The 18,889-nt window shown below is 41.9% G+C and overlaps 3 protein-coding genes and 1 pseudogene across 3 annotated transcripts; 2 read left to right on the forward strand and 2 right to left on the reverse strand.

Moving 5' to 3' along the window:
- The first annotated feature begins 453 nt into the window (after positions 1-453).
- Positions 454-1,812, forward strand: LOC111970617 (transcription factor HES-5-like; annotated as a pseudogene).
- A 6,207-nt stretch (positions 1,813-8,019) lies between these two features.
- On the reverse strand, positions 8,020-9,249 carry LOC111970577 (transcription factor HES-5-like). Its single transcript, XM_023997392.2, has 2 exons — positions 9,100-9,249; positions 8,020-8,980 (listed from the first exon to the last, which is right to left on the reverse strand). The coding sequence occupies exons 1-2, from the start codon at positions 9,196-9,198 to the stop codon at positions 8,558-8,560; spliced, it is 522 nt and encodes a 173-aa protein (XP_023853160.2). The 5' UTR covers positions 9,199-9,249; the 3' UTR covers positions 8,020-8,557.
- A 1,673-nt stretch (positions 9,250-10,922) lies between these two features.
- Positions 10,923-11,715, forward strand: LOC111970618 (transcription factor HES-5). Its single transcript, XM_023997423.2, has 2 exons — positions 10,923-11,028; positions 11,141-11,715. Exons 1-2 carry the CDS (start codon positions 10,966-10,968, stop codon positions 11,540-11,542), a joined length of 465 nt encoding a protein of 154 aa, XP_023853191.1. The 5' UTR covers positions 10,923-10,965; the 3' UTR covers positions 11,543-11,715.
- A 3,427-nt stretch (positions 11,716-15,142) lies between these two features.
- Positions 15,143-16,690, reverse strand: LOC111970619 (transcription factor HES-5-like). The gene is made up of 2 exons (XM_023997425.2): positions 16,219-16,690; positions 15,143-16,105 (listed from the first exon to the last, which is right to left on the reverse strand). The coding sequence occupies exons 1-2, from the start codon at positions 16,279-16,281 to the stop codon at positions 15,704-15,706; spliced, it is 465 nt and encodes a 154-aa protein (XP_023853193.1). The 5' UTR covers positions 16,282-16,690; the 3' UTR covers positions 15,143-15,703.
- Positions 16,691-18,889: the final 2,199 nt, after the last annotated feature.

Raw genomic sequence — 18,889 nt, forward strand, 5'->3', positions numbered from 1 at the left:
CAGAGCTTAAAATTATTTAAAGTGCTTAAATGTGACCAAACTGCACGGTATCAAGGAAATAGCAGACTGTCCTTCAAAATGCAACAATCTAAAGGGTTTGGGTAACACCAAGAGTTTTAATGTAGAGGCTCTGCGTCAATCTCACATGTAATCTCACTGTCAGTGTCATTGATCCCAACATCAGGCAGCAGATCTGGGAGTCACCATTTTCCCAGAGTCACACAGCGCTCTGTGAGTTACTCTCCATCACCCACCACCCCTACACCTGTTCCCCTGAGACGTGACCATTGTCCCCCAGCAATAAGAACACTGAGCATGTGGCAGCTCCACATTCCTTATTGTCCTCCCAAGCTCACCCATTGGCTACGGACTGTGAGAAACTCCAACAAGCACAAGACACACACTTTCATATGCAGATTTGGGACTATATATAGGAGAGATGAAGCCAGTAGAAATCATGATTCACTTTCTACACAGAGACCTCTACAGCACAGAGATCCAGCCATGGCACCTACAATCACTTCAGCAATGATCTACTCTAAGGAGCACCTGACTCTGACCAACAAGGTAAATTGAAGATTCAAATTCAAGGACATTTATTTACTTTGATTGCTGGTTTATTTGTTTCAATAATGCCATATCAGAATAAGGTTATTAATGACTCTCCTCTTCTCTTCTTGCAGATAAGAAAGCCAGTGGTGGAAAAGTTATTCAGAGATCGTATCAACAACAGCCTTGAGCAGCTCAAGTCTCTCCTGGGTCCAGAGATCCTCAACAATCAGCCTGACTCCAAGCTGGAGAAAGCAGGCATATTGGCGATGACAGTTTGCTTCCTGAGACGACAGCAACAGTACCAGCCAGTGAGCTCATCCTCATGCTAAGCACCTGTCAATCAGGGTTACTCCAGGTGTGTCCAAGAGATTGTGCACTTCCTGTCCAAGGATGAGGTGAAGACACATCCCAGAGAAGACAGCTGAGCCACTTCCAGAGCCTCCAGCCATCCTTTGATAAGAACAGGAGGGAGAGTGACCTGCCTCAGCTGAGCTCACCGGTCCAGCACAGCATCGGTAAAGAGAAGAGTCCAGTCAACAGCGCCCTCTGGAGGCCCTGGTAGAGTCCTGAAGAAGCTGCACTCAGACAAACTTGATGGACCATGTTGGTCTAACGTTAATGTCATGGATGAGAATAGATCTTCTTTATCTTCTGTTTATGTAGGAGTTTTTACAAGTCTTCTGTGATTGAGACTTTTCATTTCAGTTTAACCGCATTTCTGAAATCATAACCTTTATGTTTTGTGAAACGTGTTAGTTATGTTGATCGTGTGTTCATTCAAGATCAACAATAACCTGAATGATCTTTCATAAGGACTTTTGACCCACAATGTGTAGTTATTACATCAATTTTTTGTGATTGTCTATGACTCATCTGTTTAAATGTCAAAACGTATAAGAGAAAACAACTGTTAGTTTTTTTGTTACCAATACATTTGTGTAGTGATATGGTCATGTTGACGTTATATTGAGCATCTTCTGTGAAGCATGTATCAGTTATCTGTTTGATATTGATCAACCTAAGCTAGAGCATCACTGACAAAACGGTTCTCTCTCATTGTAAGACCTGTTGTTTATTTTCAAAAGACATTAACTGTGTATCCTATACTCTGTTAGAGTATCTTATGTCTTGGAGATTTATCCAAATTCTTGTTGTAATGTTTAATCACTTTATTTCTCTTGAAATATTTACCTTAAATTAAGGTTTTCAATGATGAGACTGATTGAGCTACTCAATAAATACACAAATCATGAAATTAAATCTTGTTGTTTGTTACTCTATTCTTCTCTTGACAACCTTCCGTCACAGTTATATTACTGATTTATCAAATTCCACATAGAGCTACTAGCTAGACCATATGGATCTGAATCAAACAAAGCCTACTATGAGTTTAAATTCTACAGAATTATCTTGAAAGAATAACACACTAAATTTATATATCGTTCACCTCTTTGTGCTTTGTTCAAAATCTTCAGAGTACGATAAATATTTTTGTAGTCACACATTGTAACTTCACATGAATTGGTTTGATATAGTCCGAAAATACGAATGAAAGATTCAGGCTGTTTATTTGACATATAATATCACTAAAGTGTAATGTAGTTTGAAAGAGATAATTGATAATATGAGTTCCCAGAAGCATGGCTGTGATGTTTTTACTCAAACACCTGTTTTACATACATTTATTTTTAGTATATCAGAATGTATTGCAATAGAATTTAGTTAGTTTATCAGTGATTCCAGGTGTTGGAAGAAAACTTCTGCTGTCATCTTAGTGGTTTAAAAATGTACGGCTGCAGGGCTGCATAATGTGATGTGTAATAAGACACACTTCTATTGTTCCTCCATTGAAAGCAGTGAACGGAGAGAGTGTGGGAAACCCAGGAAAACTCACTCACAGAGCCCCTTTGGGGCAATAGATTCAGACCTCTAACCTGGACTGTCAAAGATTAGAGCGGGGGTCTAGTCTCAATGGGGAAATCTAGGGATCTATTGCTAATGAGCCTATAAAATGTTCTGTATTTTGTGTCTTGCAGGAAGAAAACTGATAAAATATATACATTATCAAAATAAAGGTTGAAGACATCATATTTTGATAATTAGCTTTTTTGCACCACATGGGCAGTACTTCTTCTTCTTCAAGATCAATGCAATTAGTCCAGTATTTACAGTGCATTCTGAAAGTATTCAGACCCCTTCCCTTTTTCCACATGTTGTTACGTTACAGCCATACTCTGAAATGGATAAAATTATTTTTTTCCTCATCAATCTACACACAATACCCCATAATGACAAAGCGAAAACAGGTTTTCAGAAATGTTTGCTAATTTATAAAACCTTAAAAACAGAAAAAGCTTATTTAAATAAGTATTCAGACTCTTTGCTATGATACTTGAAATTGAGCTCAGGTGCATCCTGTTTCCATTGATCATCCTTGAGATGTTTCCACAACTTGATTGGAGTCCACCTGTGGTAAATTCAATAGATTGGACATGATTTGAAAAGGCACACCCCTGTCCTTATAAGTTCCCACAGTTGACAGTGCATGTCAGAGCAAAAACCTAGCCATGAGGTCGAAGGAATTGTCCGTAGAGCTCCGGGACAGAATTGTTTTGAGGCACAGATCTGAGAAAGGGTATCAAAAAATGGCTGCAGCATTGAAGGTCCCCAAGAGCACAGTGGCCTCCATCATTCTTAAATGGAAGAAGTTTGGAAGAAGGCTCTTCCTAGAGCTGGCCACCCGGCCAAACTGAGCAATCGGGGAAGAAGGGCCTTGGTCAGGGAAGTGACCAAGAACCCAATGGTCACTCTGACAGAGTTCCAGAGTTCCTCTGTGGAGATGGAAGAACCTTCCAGAAGGACAACAATCTCTGCAGCACTCCACCAACCAGGCCTTTATGGTAAAGTGACCAGACGGAAGCCACTCCTCAGTAAAAGGCACATGACAGCCCACTTGGAGTTTGCTAAGAGGCACCTAAAGACTCTCAGACCATGAGAAACAAGATTCTCTGGTCTGATGAAACCAAGGTTGAACTCTTTGGCCTGAATGCCAATGTGTCACGTCTGGAGGAAACCGGGCACCATCCCTAAGCTAAGGTGAAGCATGGTGGTGGCAGCATCATGCTGTGGGGATGTTTTTCAGTGGCAGGGACAAGAAGACTAGTCAGGATCGAGGGAAAGATGAATGGAGCAAAGTACAGAGAGATCCTTGATGAAAACCTGCTCCAGATCGCTCAAACTGGGGCAAAGGTTCACCTTCCAACATGACAACAAACATTAGCACACAGCCAAGACAACGCAGGAGTGGCTTCGGCACAAGTCGCTGAATGTCCTTTAGTGGCCCAGCCAGAGCCCGGACTTGAACCCGATCGAACATCTCTGGAGAGACCTGAAAATAGTTTCGCAGCAACGCTCCCCATCCAACCTGACAGAGCTTGAGAGGATCTGCAGAGAAGAATGGGAGAAATTCCCCAAATACTGGTGTGCCAAGCTTGCAGCGTCACACCCAAGAAGACTCATTGCTGTAATCGCTGCCAAAGGTGCTTAAAAATGTACCTAGTAAATGGTCTGAACGCTTATGTAAATGTGATATTTCTGAAGAAAAAAAAATAGACATTTGCACAAATTATAAAAATTTGTTTTTGTTTGTCATTGTGGTGTGTATCGTGTGTATATTGATGAGGAAAATAAACAATTTAATCAATTTTAGAATAAGGCTGTAACGAAACAAAATGTAAAAAAAGTCAAGAGGTCTGAATACTTTCCGAATGCACTATATACTGTTTGTATGTTGGGTATAGTTAAAACACACTATCTGTTTGTGTACACAAGCACACAGGTTTGCATTGATTATCTGTAACAGTGTAACTTTCAGTAAATATTTCAGTAATGGGCTTTACCTGCAGTGGCTTTATGGGAACTGCCTGTGTAGAGATGAATTAGCATATAACAAGACACACTTCAATTGTTTAGGAAAAGCTCTTTCAATGGGCAGAGTGTGGGAAAGCTCTGAAGAGCAGAGTTTCAGTTTAGACTCATCAGTACCACCTGTGAGTCTCAATGGGGAATAGGCACACTTGTAATGTTCAGTGGATAGAATGGGTGGGAGGGTGTATTTGGGGTTATTTATTACTCTTGCTTATGCAATTAATAAATCAAAAATATTATGTAAGCATGTTCTCTGCAACTATACATGAGTAGAAAATGCTTCTTTCTCAATTATTATATGGATATGTGTCTGGTTATGTTTCAATATGAGAGATAAGCCACAAATAAATTATGATAACTTTCAATGCCATTTGTATTATGCATTATATTCCTATTTTCCGTATAATTATTTTAATGATGTTTCTATAACAGTGTATCAGAATCTTGTGAGTTCAGGACCTGAATCAGCCAGTCCTGGTTTTTCCCTCCAGAATCCAGATGGTCGGTGATGTCAGGCTCTTTCTATAGACAACACAGAGCCAATGGCCGTCACTACTAGTCCACTGAGCAGCTTTAGTAGTACATTCATCACAGCACACAGGACTCAGTGTGGGAAACTCAGATCCGCTCTCTACTCACACTAACCAATAGCCCCAAGACAGAGGACACATCTGCTACCTCTGAACTCTCAACACTGAAGGAGAATTCCCTCCATTCTCTGAATACAGAAGTAGTGAAGGTGTGTAGATACAAAACTCTTTCTCCTCAAGAAGAACATCAATAATCAATCACTTCAATACTCATCAATTAGACTCCACTTAAATGTGCACGTTTTTTATAGTTGTTACTCATTTCATGTCATATTGATCATACTGAGTGCAATAATTGGGAGGTTTTGTATTTGACACACATTTCTAAAAGGAATGAAGCAAATTTAGAGAAGGAGCCTAAGAGAGTACAATAAATAACCATCATCAGCCAGTCAACAGTGATCCAAACAGGATCTTATTAGCAGCCCTACCTTGAAATTAAACTCTAGGAGAGCACAACACATTCATAACAGCAGAATCAAAGAGGTCAAACCCATCTTCTAGTGCTTAAATGTGACTGAACCTGTACTGTATCAAAAATAATGGTATTCAACAACAAACCCAACAATCAAAAGGACCTGTGTAGCACCAAGAGTTTTAATGTAGAGGATCTGTGTAAATTGTGATGATGAGCGTGTGTTCTGTCAGTGTCATTGATCCCAACATCAGGCAGCAGATCTGGGGGTCACCACTTTCCCAGAGTCACACAGCGCTCTGTGAGTTACTCTCCATCGCCCCTACACCTGTTCCCCTGAGACGTGACCATTGTACCCCAGCAATAAGAACACTGAGCATGTGGCAGCTCCACATTCCTTATTGTCCTCCCAAGCTCACCCATTGGCTACGGACTGTGAGAAACTCCAACAAGCCCAAGACACACACTTTCACATGCAGATTTGGGACTATATATAGGAGAGATGAAGCCAGTAGAAATCAGATTAACTTTCTACACAGAGACCTCTACAGCACAGAGATCCAGCACAGAGATCCAGCCATGGCACCTACAATCACTTCAGCCATGATCGATTAAGGAGCACCTGACTCTGACCGATAAGGTAAATTGAAGATTTAAATTCAAGGAAATTAAATCAATTGTAATGGTTTATTTGTTTCAATAATGTCATATTTCAGAATAAGGTTATTCATTATTATCCTCTTCTTGCAGCTAAGAAAGACAGAAAGACAGTGGAGAAGTTACACAGAGATCGTATCAACAGCAGCATTGAGCAGCTCAAGTCTCTCCTGGGTCCAGAGATCCTCAACCAGCAGTCTGACTCCAAGCTGGAGAAAGCAGACATACTGGAGATGACAGTTTTCTTCCTGAGACAACAGCAACAGTACCAGCCAGTGAGCTCCTCCTCATGTTAAGCACCAGGGTTACTCCAGGTCACAGGAAGTTGGTGGCACCTTAATTGGGGAGGACGGGCTTGTGGTAATGGCTGGAGCGGAATAGGTGGAATGGTATCAAACTCATGGTTTCTATGTGTTTGATGCAGTTCAATTAGCGCCGTTCCAGCCATTATTATGAGCCGTCCTCCCCTCAGCAGCCTCCACTGCTCCAAGTGTGTCCAAGAGATTGTGCACTTCCTGTCCAAGGATGAGGTGAAGACACATCTCAGAGAAGACTGCTGAGCCACTTCCAGATACTTCAGCCATCCTCTGATAAGAACAGAAGGGAGAGTGACCTGTCTCAGCTGAGTCCCCCACCCCAGCACAGCATAAGCAAAGAGCAGAGTTCAGTCAACCGTGGCCTCTGGAGGCCCTGGTAAAGTCCTACAGACCGGAGCTCCACTCAAACAAACAAAATGGACCATGTTGGTCTAAGATTAATGTTGTGGACAGTAATGAGAATAGGAATATATATTCCTCATCTTCTTCTTATGCAGGAGGTTTTAAAAGTCTTGTTGTGACTGAGAACCTCTTTTTATTTTTTTTCTATGAAAATGATCCAGTCGATGAACACTCCATTTTAGAAGTGTTAATTGAAATAATAACCATTTATGTTTTATGAAACGTGTTGATTATGTTGATTATGTTTAAATTCATGATCAACAATAACTTGAATGGTCCTCCATGAGGATGTTTAACCCAAAATAGGTTTTATATCTGTTTGTGATTGTCTATATGTTACCACTACATTTTGTAGTGATAAGGTAATATTGAAAAGTTATTGAATATGTACCAGTCTGTTCAACTTCCTCCATGATTAGACTTTACCTAAACTGGGTAATATATCTGTGTCAGATCAAAATTATAGAATTTGCTTGATGTGAATGTTATTCAGATAATTTCAGCAATGAAGATATTGCATATAAATGTGTATTCTCTCACATAGACCCCTTGTTAATTTTAAACAATGATGTTGTCTTTTATAAAGACGGTAAATGTGTTTCCTATACTCTGTTAGAGTATCATAAGTCTTGGAGAATTGTCCAAGTTCTGTTTGTGATGTTAAATCACTATTATTTGTCTATTCACGTTGAGTCAATTTTAATAAACTAAAAAAGCAATCAAATTAATTGATTCTTCACTTCTTTCCTTGTCTTTATTATTTACTAATCTCCTCACTCAAGAACATTAATGGGCTAAATTTCACATTTAGATTGTGCGGATTAAGCCCAAAAAGTGAATGCCCACAGCTAAAAGTTTAGAACATTTTGAAAATACTTATCTGGTAGCACCCCCTGGTGTGCGATTAGCTCTTGAATTGTCCATGGTGCTGAACTAGAATTGCCCGCCACTGAACATTGCAGCACACGAAGCAAAGTCTTTCTAAACTAAGTTACTAATGCCATTGCTAGCTAAGACTGATAAATGTTAGCCTACTTAGATAAATATGTTGGAAGTCGTTCCACAATTGGCTCAATGCACCATGAGTCAGTGTGATAAGAGGGAAATAGATACAAGACAGAACCAATAGAATTAGTAGAAAATAATCAGGAATGTTTAATAAGTGGTTTCAATTACAACATGAAGTGGTATCAATTACAACATGAAGTGGTATCAATTACAACATGATGTGGAATCAATTACAACATGAAGTGGTATCAATTACAACATGGTGTGGTATCAATTACAACATGAAGTGGTATCAATTACAACATGATGTGGTATCAATTACAACATGAAGTGGTATCAATTACAACATGATGTGAAAATAATCATTGCTGAACTTGAAAAGATAAGTAACATCATACAACAAAACAGAGTATAACGCCTTTACAAAAGGCAAAATTATTTGAGAAGCTTACTCCCTATAATAATACAACTGCTTTGCAGCAGTGTTCGTCATACACTGTAGACAATTTCTGGGTACATCAAAATAAGATATGTGCAAATGTTGAACAACTGACAATAAAAAGCCCATACTGAAAATAAGACAAATCAACGACAGCATTGGTTGTTGGGTTGAGAGGAGCAAATATGATCCAAAATGTTCAGGTACGCTTCCCTAGTCTTGTGATGCAGTGATCGTTGTCAGTAGGCTATTACCATGGCCTCCACAGAGAGCCTTGGGAACGCCGTGATGATGACCTTGATGTTGACCGCTTGGCTGCAGACCGCGCGTGCTGTTCACTTGACATGCTCCTGGACAAGGCTGTTTTCTGAAGCACGTAAAGGCGTTTGATCTCCTGTTGTTCTGCAGCCTGCAGAGGCTCGTGAAGGGGCAGGTGGCGGAGGGTCTCCTGCAGACACTGGGAGCAGCCCTGGGAGTAGGTGGGCGAAACGCCCGCATTGGTCTCCCTCTGTAGGAAACTCACCGCCAACTCCAAAATATCCGCTTTCTCCAGTTTGGATAAGCGCTGCTGCTGCTGGCCACACATCTGTCCTCTGTGGAGAAGTGTTCTCAGTTGCTCAATGCTGCTGTTCATGCGGTCTCTCCGAATTTTCTCCACAACGAGCTTCTGTAACTAGAGGAAGGATAAAGAAAAAAATATTAGACTATTGTTCGTGATAATTAAACTGAAACTAAAAATATGAAAATAAAATGGTGCTGTGCTTGTCAAATGCCGAGCATTCGGCTACTTACCTTATTACTGGATGAACAAGTAAGCCTATTGCTTTCAGCAAAAGGAGCCATGGCCGTTAGAAACAGGCCGTTGGAAACAGGCGTTCCAACTTGGGACATTTAGAGTGGATATTCTTCAACGAGCTCTCATAAAAAGCTATATGTAGGCTACAGCAGCCCAGCAACCCAATCTAAATAAGTTTGTGATGAGTCTGTGGAGTCCGTACTTATACTATGCGCATCCCTACCTAATTGCGTGGATTTTTAACACCTGAAACTTTCCCACACTCCACAGCCAACCATATAGCCGACGACCGCAATAAAATTTCAGCGACATATATTTGATGACATCCCCCATTTGCCATGTCCCACTAACACTGTTGGAAGGAACATACGTGTGTGAATGGGACATGCTGCCATCCAAAAGTGTGCCGGTTAATCACACCTACCTTGGCGCCTAACTACACTGCCCACGAGCCCACCATTTACCTTGAGCAAAATAGTCTGTCTCCGTTGACGGATCTTTGATGTCCACCACATGGTGAGATAGAGGGGAAACAGGAGTAGCCGGGCACACGTTACCACAAACATCAAAGATGCATTTTGCACCCATGGTGCTTGTCAAATAACTCATAAAGCTAGATCCACGCGCTGCTCCACAGGAAATCGAATGTGTGGTTGCCTTTCACTTCCCACTTTCCGGTAGTAGTCTACATTCTGTGTTTACTGCAACGTTTGTCAGTAGATGCAGTTGCATACTTTAGCCCTCGAACTAATTTAATGTAAAGTTAAAATGAACTAATAATCTCTCTCCATCTCTCTTGCCTCCCCCTATCGCTCTGCCACACACACACACACACACACACACACACACACACACACACACACACACACACACACACACACACACACACACACACNCACACACACACACACACACACACACACACACACACACACACACACATACACACATACACACACACACACACAGTTTAGTTATCTGGAGGGACAGATTGGACGTGTGCTTTCTCCATTGGGAGATCTGACCAATATGGTTTAGATGAATAATCCATTTGTCCTACATATTAATGATACTAACTGTTGCTGTAAGTGTGGGGTCAGGATAACTGGGATGAAGCAAAGATCATGAAAGATAATACAAGACATCTATCTGTCTTTCTTTATCTAATATTATTTGCACATGTCCTTATGTCTTAGAGTGGAAAGTTGTCTTTAGTAGAGAGCATGGTGTTGTCAGTGGGACGTGAATGGGACATGCTGCCACCCAAAAGTGTGCCGGTTAATCACACCTACCTTGGCGCCTAACTACACTGAGAGATGGAGAGAGATTATTCGTTCATTTTAACTGTACTCATCAAGTTTGTAAACAAAACATCCATTGAATTATTCAAGTAATTGCCTTAGTCAGATTTTTTTCCCATCACTCATACAATTTCTTTTTTATGTTAATAATCTCTTTAGTGTGATTATTCTCTGCCTATCTGTCATGTGAAGTGTGCAGTGTCTCATTTTGTATGCTTTTAAGGTCTCTTATCAAGTCTACGGTCTGACCGAGTCCCCATCTGCCTGATAAGGAATGTTCCCAGGTAATAAAAGTGTAACGACCTGCTCGTGTTCAGTCTGTGCCTTTAATATCTGCAGCACCGTTCCCTCTGTTGAGGCCAGTAAACCATGAGATAATGGATGCCTCTCCCATTGTTATGTCCGCCTCGCCCACTGGCCTCTGAGTGTGGGAAAGCTAATCCAGCCAGGAACTCATGCCTTTATAATGCTAATGGCCTCCTATAAATAGGGGAGTGGGCTCCTCTCTCAGCTCACAACCCTCTCGCCTTCCTCAGAGAAGCACACTCTCTCTCTAACAGAATGGCTCCTACCTACACCAGAGACTGTGACAACACCATGCTCTCTATTAAAGACAAACATAAAGTAAGTATTGTTTATAACATATGTTTGTGTCATAGTTTACTATTGAATCTTTTCTTCATGATTTGAACTTAAAGGACAGATAACTAACTGAATGCCCTCTTTTCTTCATCAGCTAAGGAAACCAGTTGTGGAGAAGATGCGTAGAGACCGCATCAACACCTGCATAGAGCAGCTCAAGACCCTGCTGGAGAGGGAGTTCCACAAACAGGACCCCAATGCCAAGCTGGAGAAGGCTGACATCCTGGAGATGACGGTGGGGTTCCTGAAGCAGCAGCTGCAGCCTCAGAGCCCAGTTCCTCAGAGGGCCCACAGTGAGGGCTACTCCCAGTGCTGGAGGGAGACACTGCACTTCCTGTCTTCCAGCTCCATGAAGGACATGATGCTCCAGAACCTCCAGAGAGCTGGCCAGGACATCTGTCTCTCCTCTCCACTCTCCTCCCAACACCAAAACCACAGCCAGGGTCCAGTGAAGCAGGCCACAAGTGGCCACGAACCAGTCTGGAGGCCTTGGTAGAACCACCGCATAGAGAGACTCTCTGTCTCACAAACTGGATGGGTGTTTACCATCTTTCATCCTGTAGGAAATCTCTGTTTCTGATTGTACTATCTGCTTAGGTCCTTTATGAAGGATAGAAAACGTCATATGACAAGCGTTATAGTTTGTTGTCCCCTGTATGGAGCTGTCTGTAAAATAGACTACTATGAATCTGCTTTGTGAGTAGACGTAGGCAATACTTTTTCTGCTGCCTAAACTTCCTGCCATGTGGCATATGACTCTTATGGAGTCGACTCAGATATTGATGATGAATATAGAATCAATTGTATTCTAAATGCAAAATATTTATTGGAGATGAATTATCACGTTTAAGTGAAATCCTTTTATAAAGGAACAGATTGCACATGATGAGTCATCATGCATACTGGGGCGACAGGTAGCCTAGCATTGGGCCGGTAACTGAAAGGTTGCTAGATCGAATCCCCAAGCTGACAAGGTGAAAATCTGTCGTTCTGCCCCTGAACAAAGCAGTTAACCCACTGTTCCTAGGCAGTCATTGTAAATAAGAATTTGTTCTTAACTTACTTGCCTAGTAAAATAAAAAAATACTGAAACATTTTGTTGTAAAGACATTGTATTTTCATATTGTTGACATACATGTCCTAAACTGTGTGGACCTGCATATGCATATTGGTAATATTGATTATTTTATCGCCACTGAAGTCTCAAGTCTCTCTCTCTCTTTCCCAATTTAATTCAAAGGGCTTAATTTGCATGGGATACATGGTTGCCTTTTCTTGTGGCAACAGGTCACACATATTGCTGCTGTGAAGGCTGTGAAGGCACACGTATTTCACCTTATAGATATGGTAGTTTATCAAAATGTGATTTGTTTTCAAATTCATTGTGGGTCTGTGTAATCTGAGGGAAATATGTGTCTCTTATATGGTAATACATTTGGCATGAGGTTAGGAAGTGCAGCTCAGTTTCCACCTTATTTTGTGGGCAGTGTGCACATAGCTTGTCTAATCTTGAGAGCCAGGTCTGTCTACAGCGGCTTCTCTCAATACAAGGCTATGCTCACTGAGTCTGAACATAGTCAAAGCTTTCCTTAATTTTGGGTCAGTCACAGTGATCAGGTATTCTCCCACTGTGTATTTACTCTCTGTTTAGACCCAAATAGCGTTCCAGTGGTCTCTGTTATTTGGTTCATTCTTTCCAATGTGTCAAGTAAATATCTTTTACTTTTCTCATGATTTGTTTGGGTCTAATTGTGTTGCTGTCTGTCTCTCGTTCTCTCTCTGTCTGTCTGTCACACTCTGTCACACACAATTCATGTACTCTAAATCTCAGAATCTACTCTCTTCATAGGTCAAATGTCAATAATAGTTTTATTAAAGTTGCAGCCTTTAGTTTGTAGCTCTAATTAAGATATGTTTTATTATTTATTCAGTTGCATGTGTTGATAATATGTTGACGTTGTATGTACTGACACCCCAATAAGAGAACATTAAATGCATACTCATGTAATAATGTATGTATATAGTACAGGTACGATTAAAATGAGAACATGAGCATCGGCGCACACACATGTGTTTGTGCCATTGTGTGTGTGTCCAACGTGCCTGTCTTGGGCTTTGTATGTAAAGCCCCAGGCTAACGTTGGGCCGTCGGCTCTGTCAGCTCTGGTTTCATCAAACAGCTGGTGAGCCGGGCCGCTGCCTGACTGACTGTCGGGCTGTGTGACTGTGTGCCGTGTCTCTCCTCGGCTTTCCCACACTCCTGTTTCATTCTCCCCTTTCATCGCAGGGACAAAGGAAGTGTGCCGCGCTAAATTATCCTCTAGGCATGATGCTGAGAATCCTGATCCCCCCACCCACTCACAGCCTGGAGAAAAAAACTGCTTATTCATTTAATCATCACGTCCTTCTTCATTATTAAATACAAGTGATTATCGCTAACAGTCCCTCTGTATTTCTTAGCAAGAAAAAATATATATTGGTTGAACGCATTTCATAAATAATGTATGAAACTGGCATGCATTTAAATTTGGATAGTATTCAAACTAGTTTTGATTAACATTTAAATGTCTTTTCTCGTTAAAGTATATTCTACCCTGTGTGAAATTGCATTTATTTATCTGTTCTTTAATCTAATGGTGTGTACAAAATAAAGTCTGAATGCACTTATATTATATTAGAGAATTTATTGACACAACAGTGCTGTGAGGGTTAAGCTTTGTTTTGAAGATGTGAGTGTTAGTATCTATATGACAGGATGGGCCTGTGCCTGTTGCAAGGCCTCCCTGTGTAGCGCCGTGGGAAACCTATCTTATCTGCCTGATGCAAGCAGGTGTCAGTCTGGAGGGTAAGTCTGCTCCCAGGTGATAGATTAGAGTCAACACACCTTAAGCAAGGAGCGACAACACACACACACACACACACACACACACACACACACACAGCACACACACAGCACACACACACACACACACACACACACACACACACACACACACACACCACACAACACACACACACACACCACCACACACATACACACCCCCACACACACACGCACACACACACACACACCACACACACACACACACCACACACACGCACACACACACACACACACAACACACACACACACACACCACACCCACATCACAACAGCAGCCACACCCGACACCAACCATGACACACATCCTCCTCTAAACTCACTGACTGCTGCTCCACCCACAGCCCATGCATGGTCTCTCTCTCACTCTCTGTCATGCACGCGCGCACGCACACACACTCAGTCACATTGACACTCACACACAAAGTCATTGATGTTATCTATTGTCCTAATCAGGGCTGTTATTGGTTGAGGAGTGTGGGAAAGCTGGGTGAGCTCCAGACTCATGCTACCAGATGCAGACCATGTGGTATACACACTAAGCCAATCCCTGATAATTGATTATTGACCTCTACAAAGTATCAATATGCCCTGTTCAAGACATGCAGTTCCACCACCAATACCAACACATATGTCTCAGCACAACATGTACTAATAAACATGTTATGATGCTTGTTTTCCTGTTTTTATCATTTGTATTATTCCATTGACTGTACATCACTTTCAATGTGATCTCTACTTAACAAAAACATGTTAATGTAAATGTCAAGATAAACCATGCAACATTTCCAGGTTGGTGTTGAGATGTGAGCTCACCAAATTAAGCAACTATATTTGGGCAGGCAGCTATTTTCAAAATGTATATTTGAAAATAAGTGCATCTCACAAGATAAACTATGCAATGCAGCAGTATCCAATAACGTCAATGTAACAGCTAGATAGAGAATTCCATTACAGTAATTGTGACCTTACAACTTAGGTTTACAGGCATTAGACTGTGATTTACTTTATATGATGTGGCCAGATGCCTGCTCTTCTACCTATAGTATCTATCAGTACATCTGCCTGTTTGTGTTATCTGTTGTTCCCTGTTTATCTCCACTTCCGTTTATAAAACCGTTACTTTCCATCTACCCTGTACATTATGACTTTTTCTACATATCCCATCATCCCCTGGTTAACTACAGCTCCTTTAGAAACACACACACAGTATGGTTGCTTTCCAAAACATTTATTGGAATCCATTTTAGGTGTCTGTTCACTTTATCAAGTGAGAATGAAAGACACACAGTGTCAACAATACATTTCACAGCACAACAGTGCCTATGGTGGAACAACAACGTCCCAAAAAGCCTTTACAAAAGGCATATCAAAGCATGTGTAAATGTCCTTCAATAGGACAGTACATACAATAGACTTAAAGCAAGATTTGAGTTAGCTAAGCAACCATACACGTTAAGATATAACCTTTACAAATCATCTTCATAGAAAATGAAAGGACTAAAGAACACATTGGTGCATCAAGTGAGCACAAAATGCATACACACATAAACATACACGTAAAATATCAAACATATTCTTCATTATGAATTAATACAAATGTGTTTTCAGCTTCTCCTCTGAGAACAAATAATCACATAAGTAGAATTCCGTTCAAATATAACAAGAAAATAATATAATTTCAATATAACTTTTGGAAATGTATTTCCTACAGCAAGAAAGATGGTAAACACCCATCCAGTTTGTGAGATAGAGAGTCATCTCTATGCGGTGGTTCTACCAAGGCCTCCAGACTGATTTGTGGCCTGTGATGGCCTGCTTCACTGGACCCTGGCTGTGGTTTTGGTGTTGGGAGGAGAGTGGAGAGGAGAGACAGATGTCCTGGCCAGCTCTCTGGAGGTTCTGGAGCATCATGTCCTTCATGGAGCTGGAAGACAGGAAGTGCAGTGTCTCCCTCCAGCACTGGGAGTAGCCCTCACTGTGGGCCCTCTGAGGAACTGGGCTCTGAGGCTGCAGCTGCTGCTTCAGGAACCCCACCGTCATCTCCAGGATGTCAGCCTTCTCCAGCTTGGCATTGGGGTCCTGTTTGTGGAACTCCCTCTCCAGCAGGGTCTTGAGCTGCTCTATGCAGGTGTTGATGCGGTCTCTACGCATCTTCTCCACAACTGGTTTCCTTAGCTGATGAAGAAAAGAGGGCATTCAGTTAGTTATCTGTCCTTTAAGTTCAAATCATGAAGAAAAGGATTCAATAGTAAACTATGACACAAACATATGTTATAAACAATACTTACTTTATGTTTGTCTTTAATAGAGAGCATGGTGTTGTCAGAGTCTCTGGTGTAGGTAGGAGCCATTCTGTTAGAGAGAGAGTGTGCTTCTCTGAGGAAGGCGAGAGGGTTGTGAGCTGAGAGAGGAGCCCACTCCCCTATTTATAGGAGGCCATTAGCATTACAAAGCCATGTGTACCAGGCTGGATTAGCTTTCCCACACTCAGAGGCCAGTGGGCGAGGCGGACACAACAATGGGAGAGGCATCCATTATCTCATGGTTTACTGGCCTCAACAGAGGGAACGGTGCTGCAGATATCAGAGGCAGAGACTGAATACAAGCACATCGTTACACTTTTATTACCTGGGAACATTCCCTATCAGGCCTCTGCAGATTGGGACTGAGTCAGACTTGATAAGGAACCCTAAAGGCATATAGATACTGCACACTTCACATTGCAGAAATAAATGCTAACCTATTAAGGAGACAATGAATATAATCAGAAGACACAATGTTAATTAAAAATCAACATGAATTCAAATAAATCAAATTGAATGTACTGCAATACTGTGATAGTACTGTAAGTGTGCTGTATAAATTAAATAATTTCTCTCCCCTCACATCCGTAACTTATATACCCTTTACATCTTCTCTGTCTTTCACATGTACAGAAAGCATGAGAAAGGTACACTGGGAGAGAAGAGAACAGAAAAGAAAGAGTGAGACGAGAGAAGGAGCAGGAGAAAATGACAGAAGGGGATAGAGGAGAGGGACGAGCCGAGAGAAGAAGACAAGGGAGAAAGGAGGAGGAGAGCAAGGAAGCGGAGAGAGAAGAGCAAGAAAGAGAGAAGAGAGCGAGCGAGAGAGAGAGCGACGAAGAGAGGCGAAAGAGATTGAGAGAGAGAGAGGAGGAGAGAGAGAGACGACGAGGGAGGAGAGGAGAAGAAGAGAGAGGGAGAGGATGAGAGCGAGAGAGAGCGCAGCGAGCGGAGAGAAGGATTGAAGAGGGAGAGAGAGAGAGGAGAGAGGAGAGAGAGGAAGGAGAGAGAGAGAGAGAGAGAGAAGAGACGAGGAGAGGAGAGAAGAGAAAGAGAAGAGAGAGACGAGAGGAGAGAGAGAGAGAAACAATTCACATTGTAGATGGCCAATTAAACACAATTATCCAGCACCTTCTGGGAAGGCACACTTCCATTGTGAGACACCTTCACTCAGCCCCCCCACAGAATATGTAGTAAATGTGAAAGAGAGTGTGGGAAAGCAGGAGAGGATCCTACTCATACCTCCTCCAGTCAATAGGCCACACCCCATCTCCCCTCCATCCACCACCCCCTTGCCCCCCTCTAGAGACACCCTTTCAACCTACTGCCCAGATCAGAGGCACTGCTGAGCCAGGGGGCACGTGTGTTCCCCCCACCTCGCCCTCGTTCACATGGCCGGCCTGTGTGCGTGCACACTTACCTAACACTGATTACACCTCTCCTCCTCTAATCTCCTCTGGCCTCTCATTAATGGAACCTGCAGTCAAACATCTGCCCCCACTGAAGCCTTTGGACAGTACAATACAGTGAACTTCACTCTCTTATCATCAGAGGCTATTACTAAATAATGTTTCTCCTATCACTCGTGAATAAGTCAATAGAATTGGTAAATGTCTACATACTTCAATAACTTACTAGACACTTGCATTAAAATGTTTAACATTGATTCAAATGGTTGCTCTAAACTAAATGGACAAAATTTGTGAGTTATTTGTCAATGCTTGATGTGTAAAGAGGCAGATGGCAAGGGTATTTTTGGAGGGAAATCATTTCTGGTCTGTCTTTTCTTCTCTCTTTAAAGATATTTCTAATAAGTGAGTCATGACTATGCAGATGAAAACATTATTTGAGTATGAACACATTCCAATGTGGACATTCCATCTATTCAGGAAGAAAAGCGATGGCCTCATTATAAGCACCTCCACACACACACACACTCTCGCCCACGTGCATGGACACACGCACACACACCAAAACAGTCTCCATAGCTTTGAGCCCAGATGTCCCAGTGTCTGTGTGCAGCCAAAGGCCCTCTCCCTCTCTCCAGTGAGGAATGTGTGAGAGCTCCGACCTGCTCCTCTTTCCCACACTTAGCCCCCATTCACGGCTGCGCCCCACCCTGCCACAGCCGCCACTGATCCATCACCCCTCATTATGCCTGGAACTCAATAGGCCATCTGGAACTCTGCTGGGCGAGCCCAGGACTCTCACACGCTCCACACCTAGAGGAAGTCACAGGTAGATCATACTGGAATGCAAATAATAAGACTTGAGGCTGCTATTATGATATAAAGCCAAATACATGTTATATTTGTGTTATTGTCTGATAAGGGAATACAGACATGGACATACAGTAAATACACAATCCAATGATACCTAAAAAAGACTGAACCTTCTCCGGAACTAGTTAATGGAAAAAACATGAAGTGGTACATTGCAGAGCAAGAATAAGATATTTATTGTTTTTGTATGTGTGAATACCTATTAAAAATGACCACCAACACACTGACCCATGACAGTACTGACAGGGCGTCGACTAAGACAGAAGTCAAACATTTGACAATTTCCCGCTTCAGGTCACATGTCCATGGGATACCATAGACCGGGGTGCACATTGAGGAGGATTTATCAGGTCTAAAGAGAGGTCAGGCATTTC

Source organism: Salvelinus sp. IW2-2015, linkage group LG11 (genome assembly GCF_002910315.2).
Source record: "Salvelinus sp. IW2-2015 linkage group LG11, ASM291031v2, whole genome shotgun sequence".
Taxonomy (NCBI): Eukaryota; Metazoa; Chordata; class Actinopteri; order Salmoniformes; family Salmonidae; genus Salvelinus; species Salvelinus sp. IW2-2015.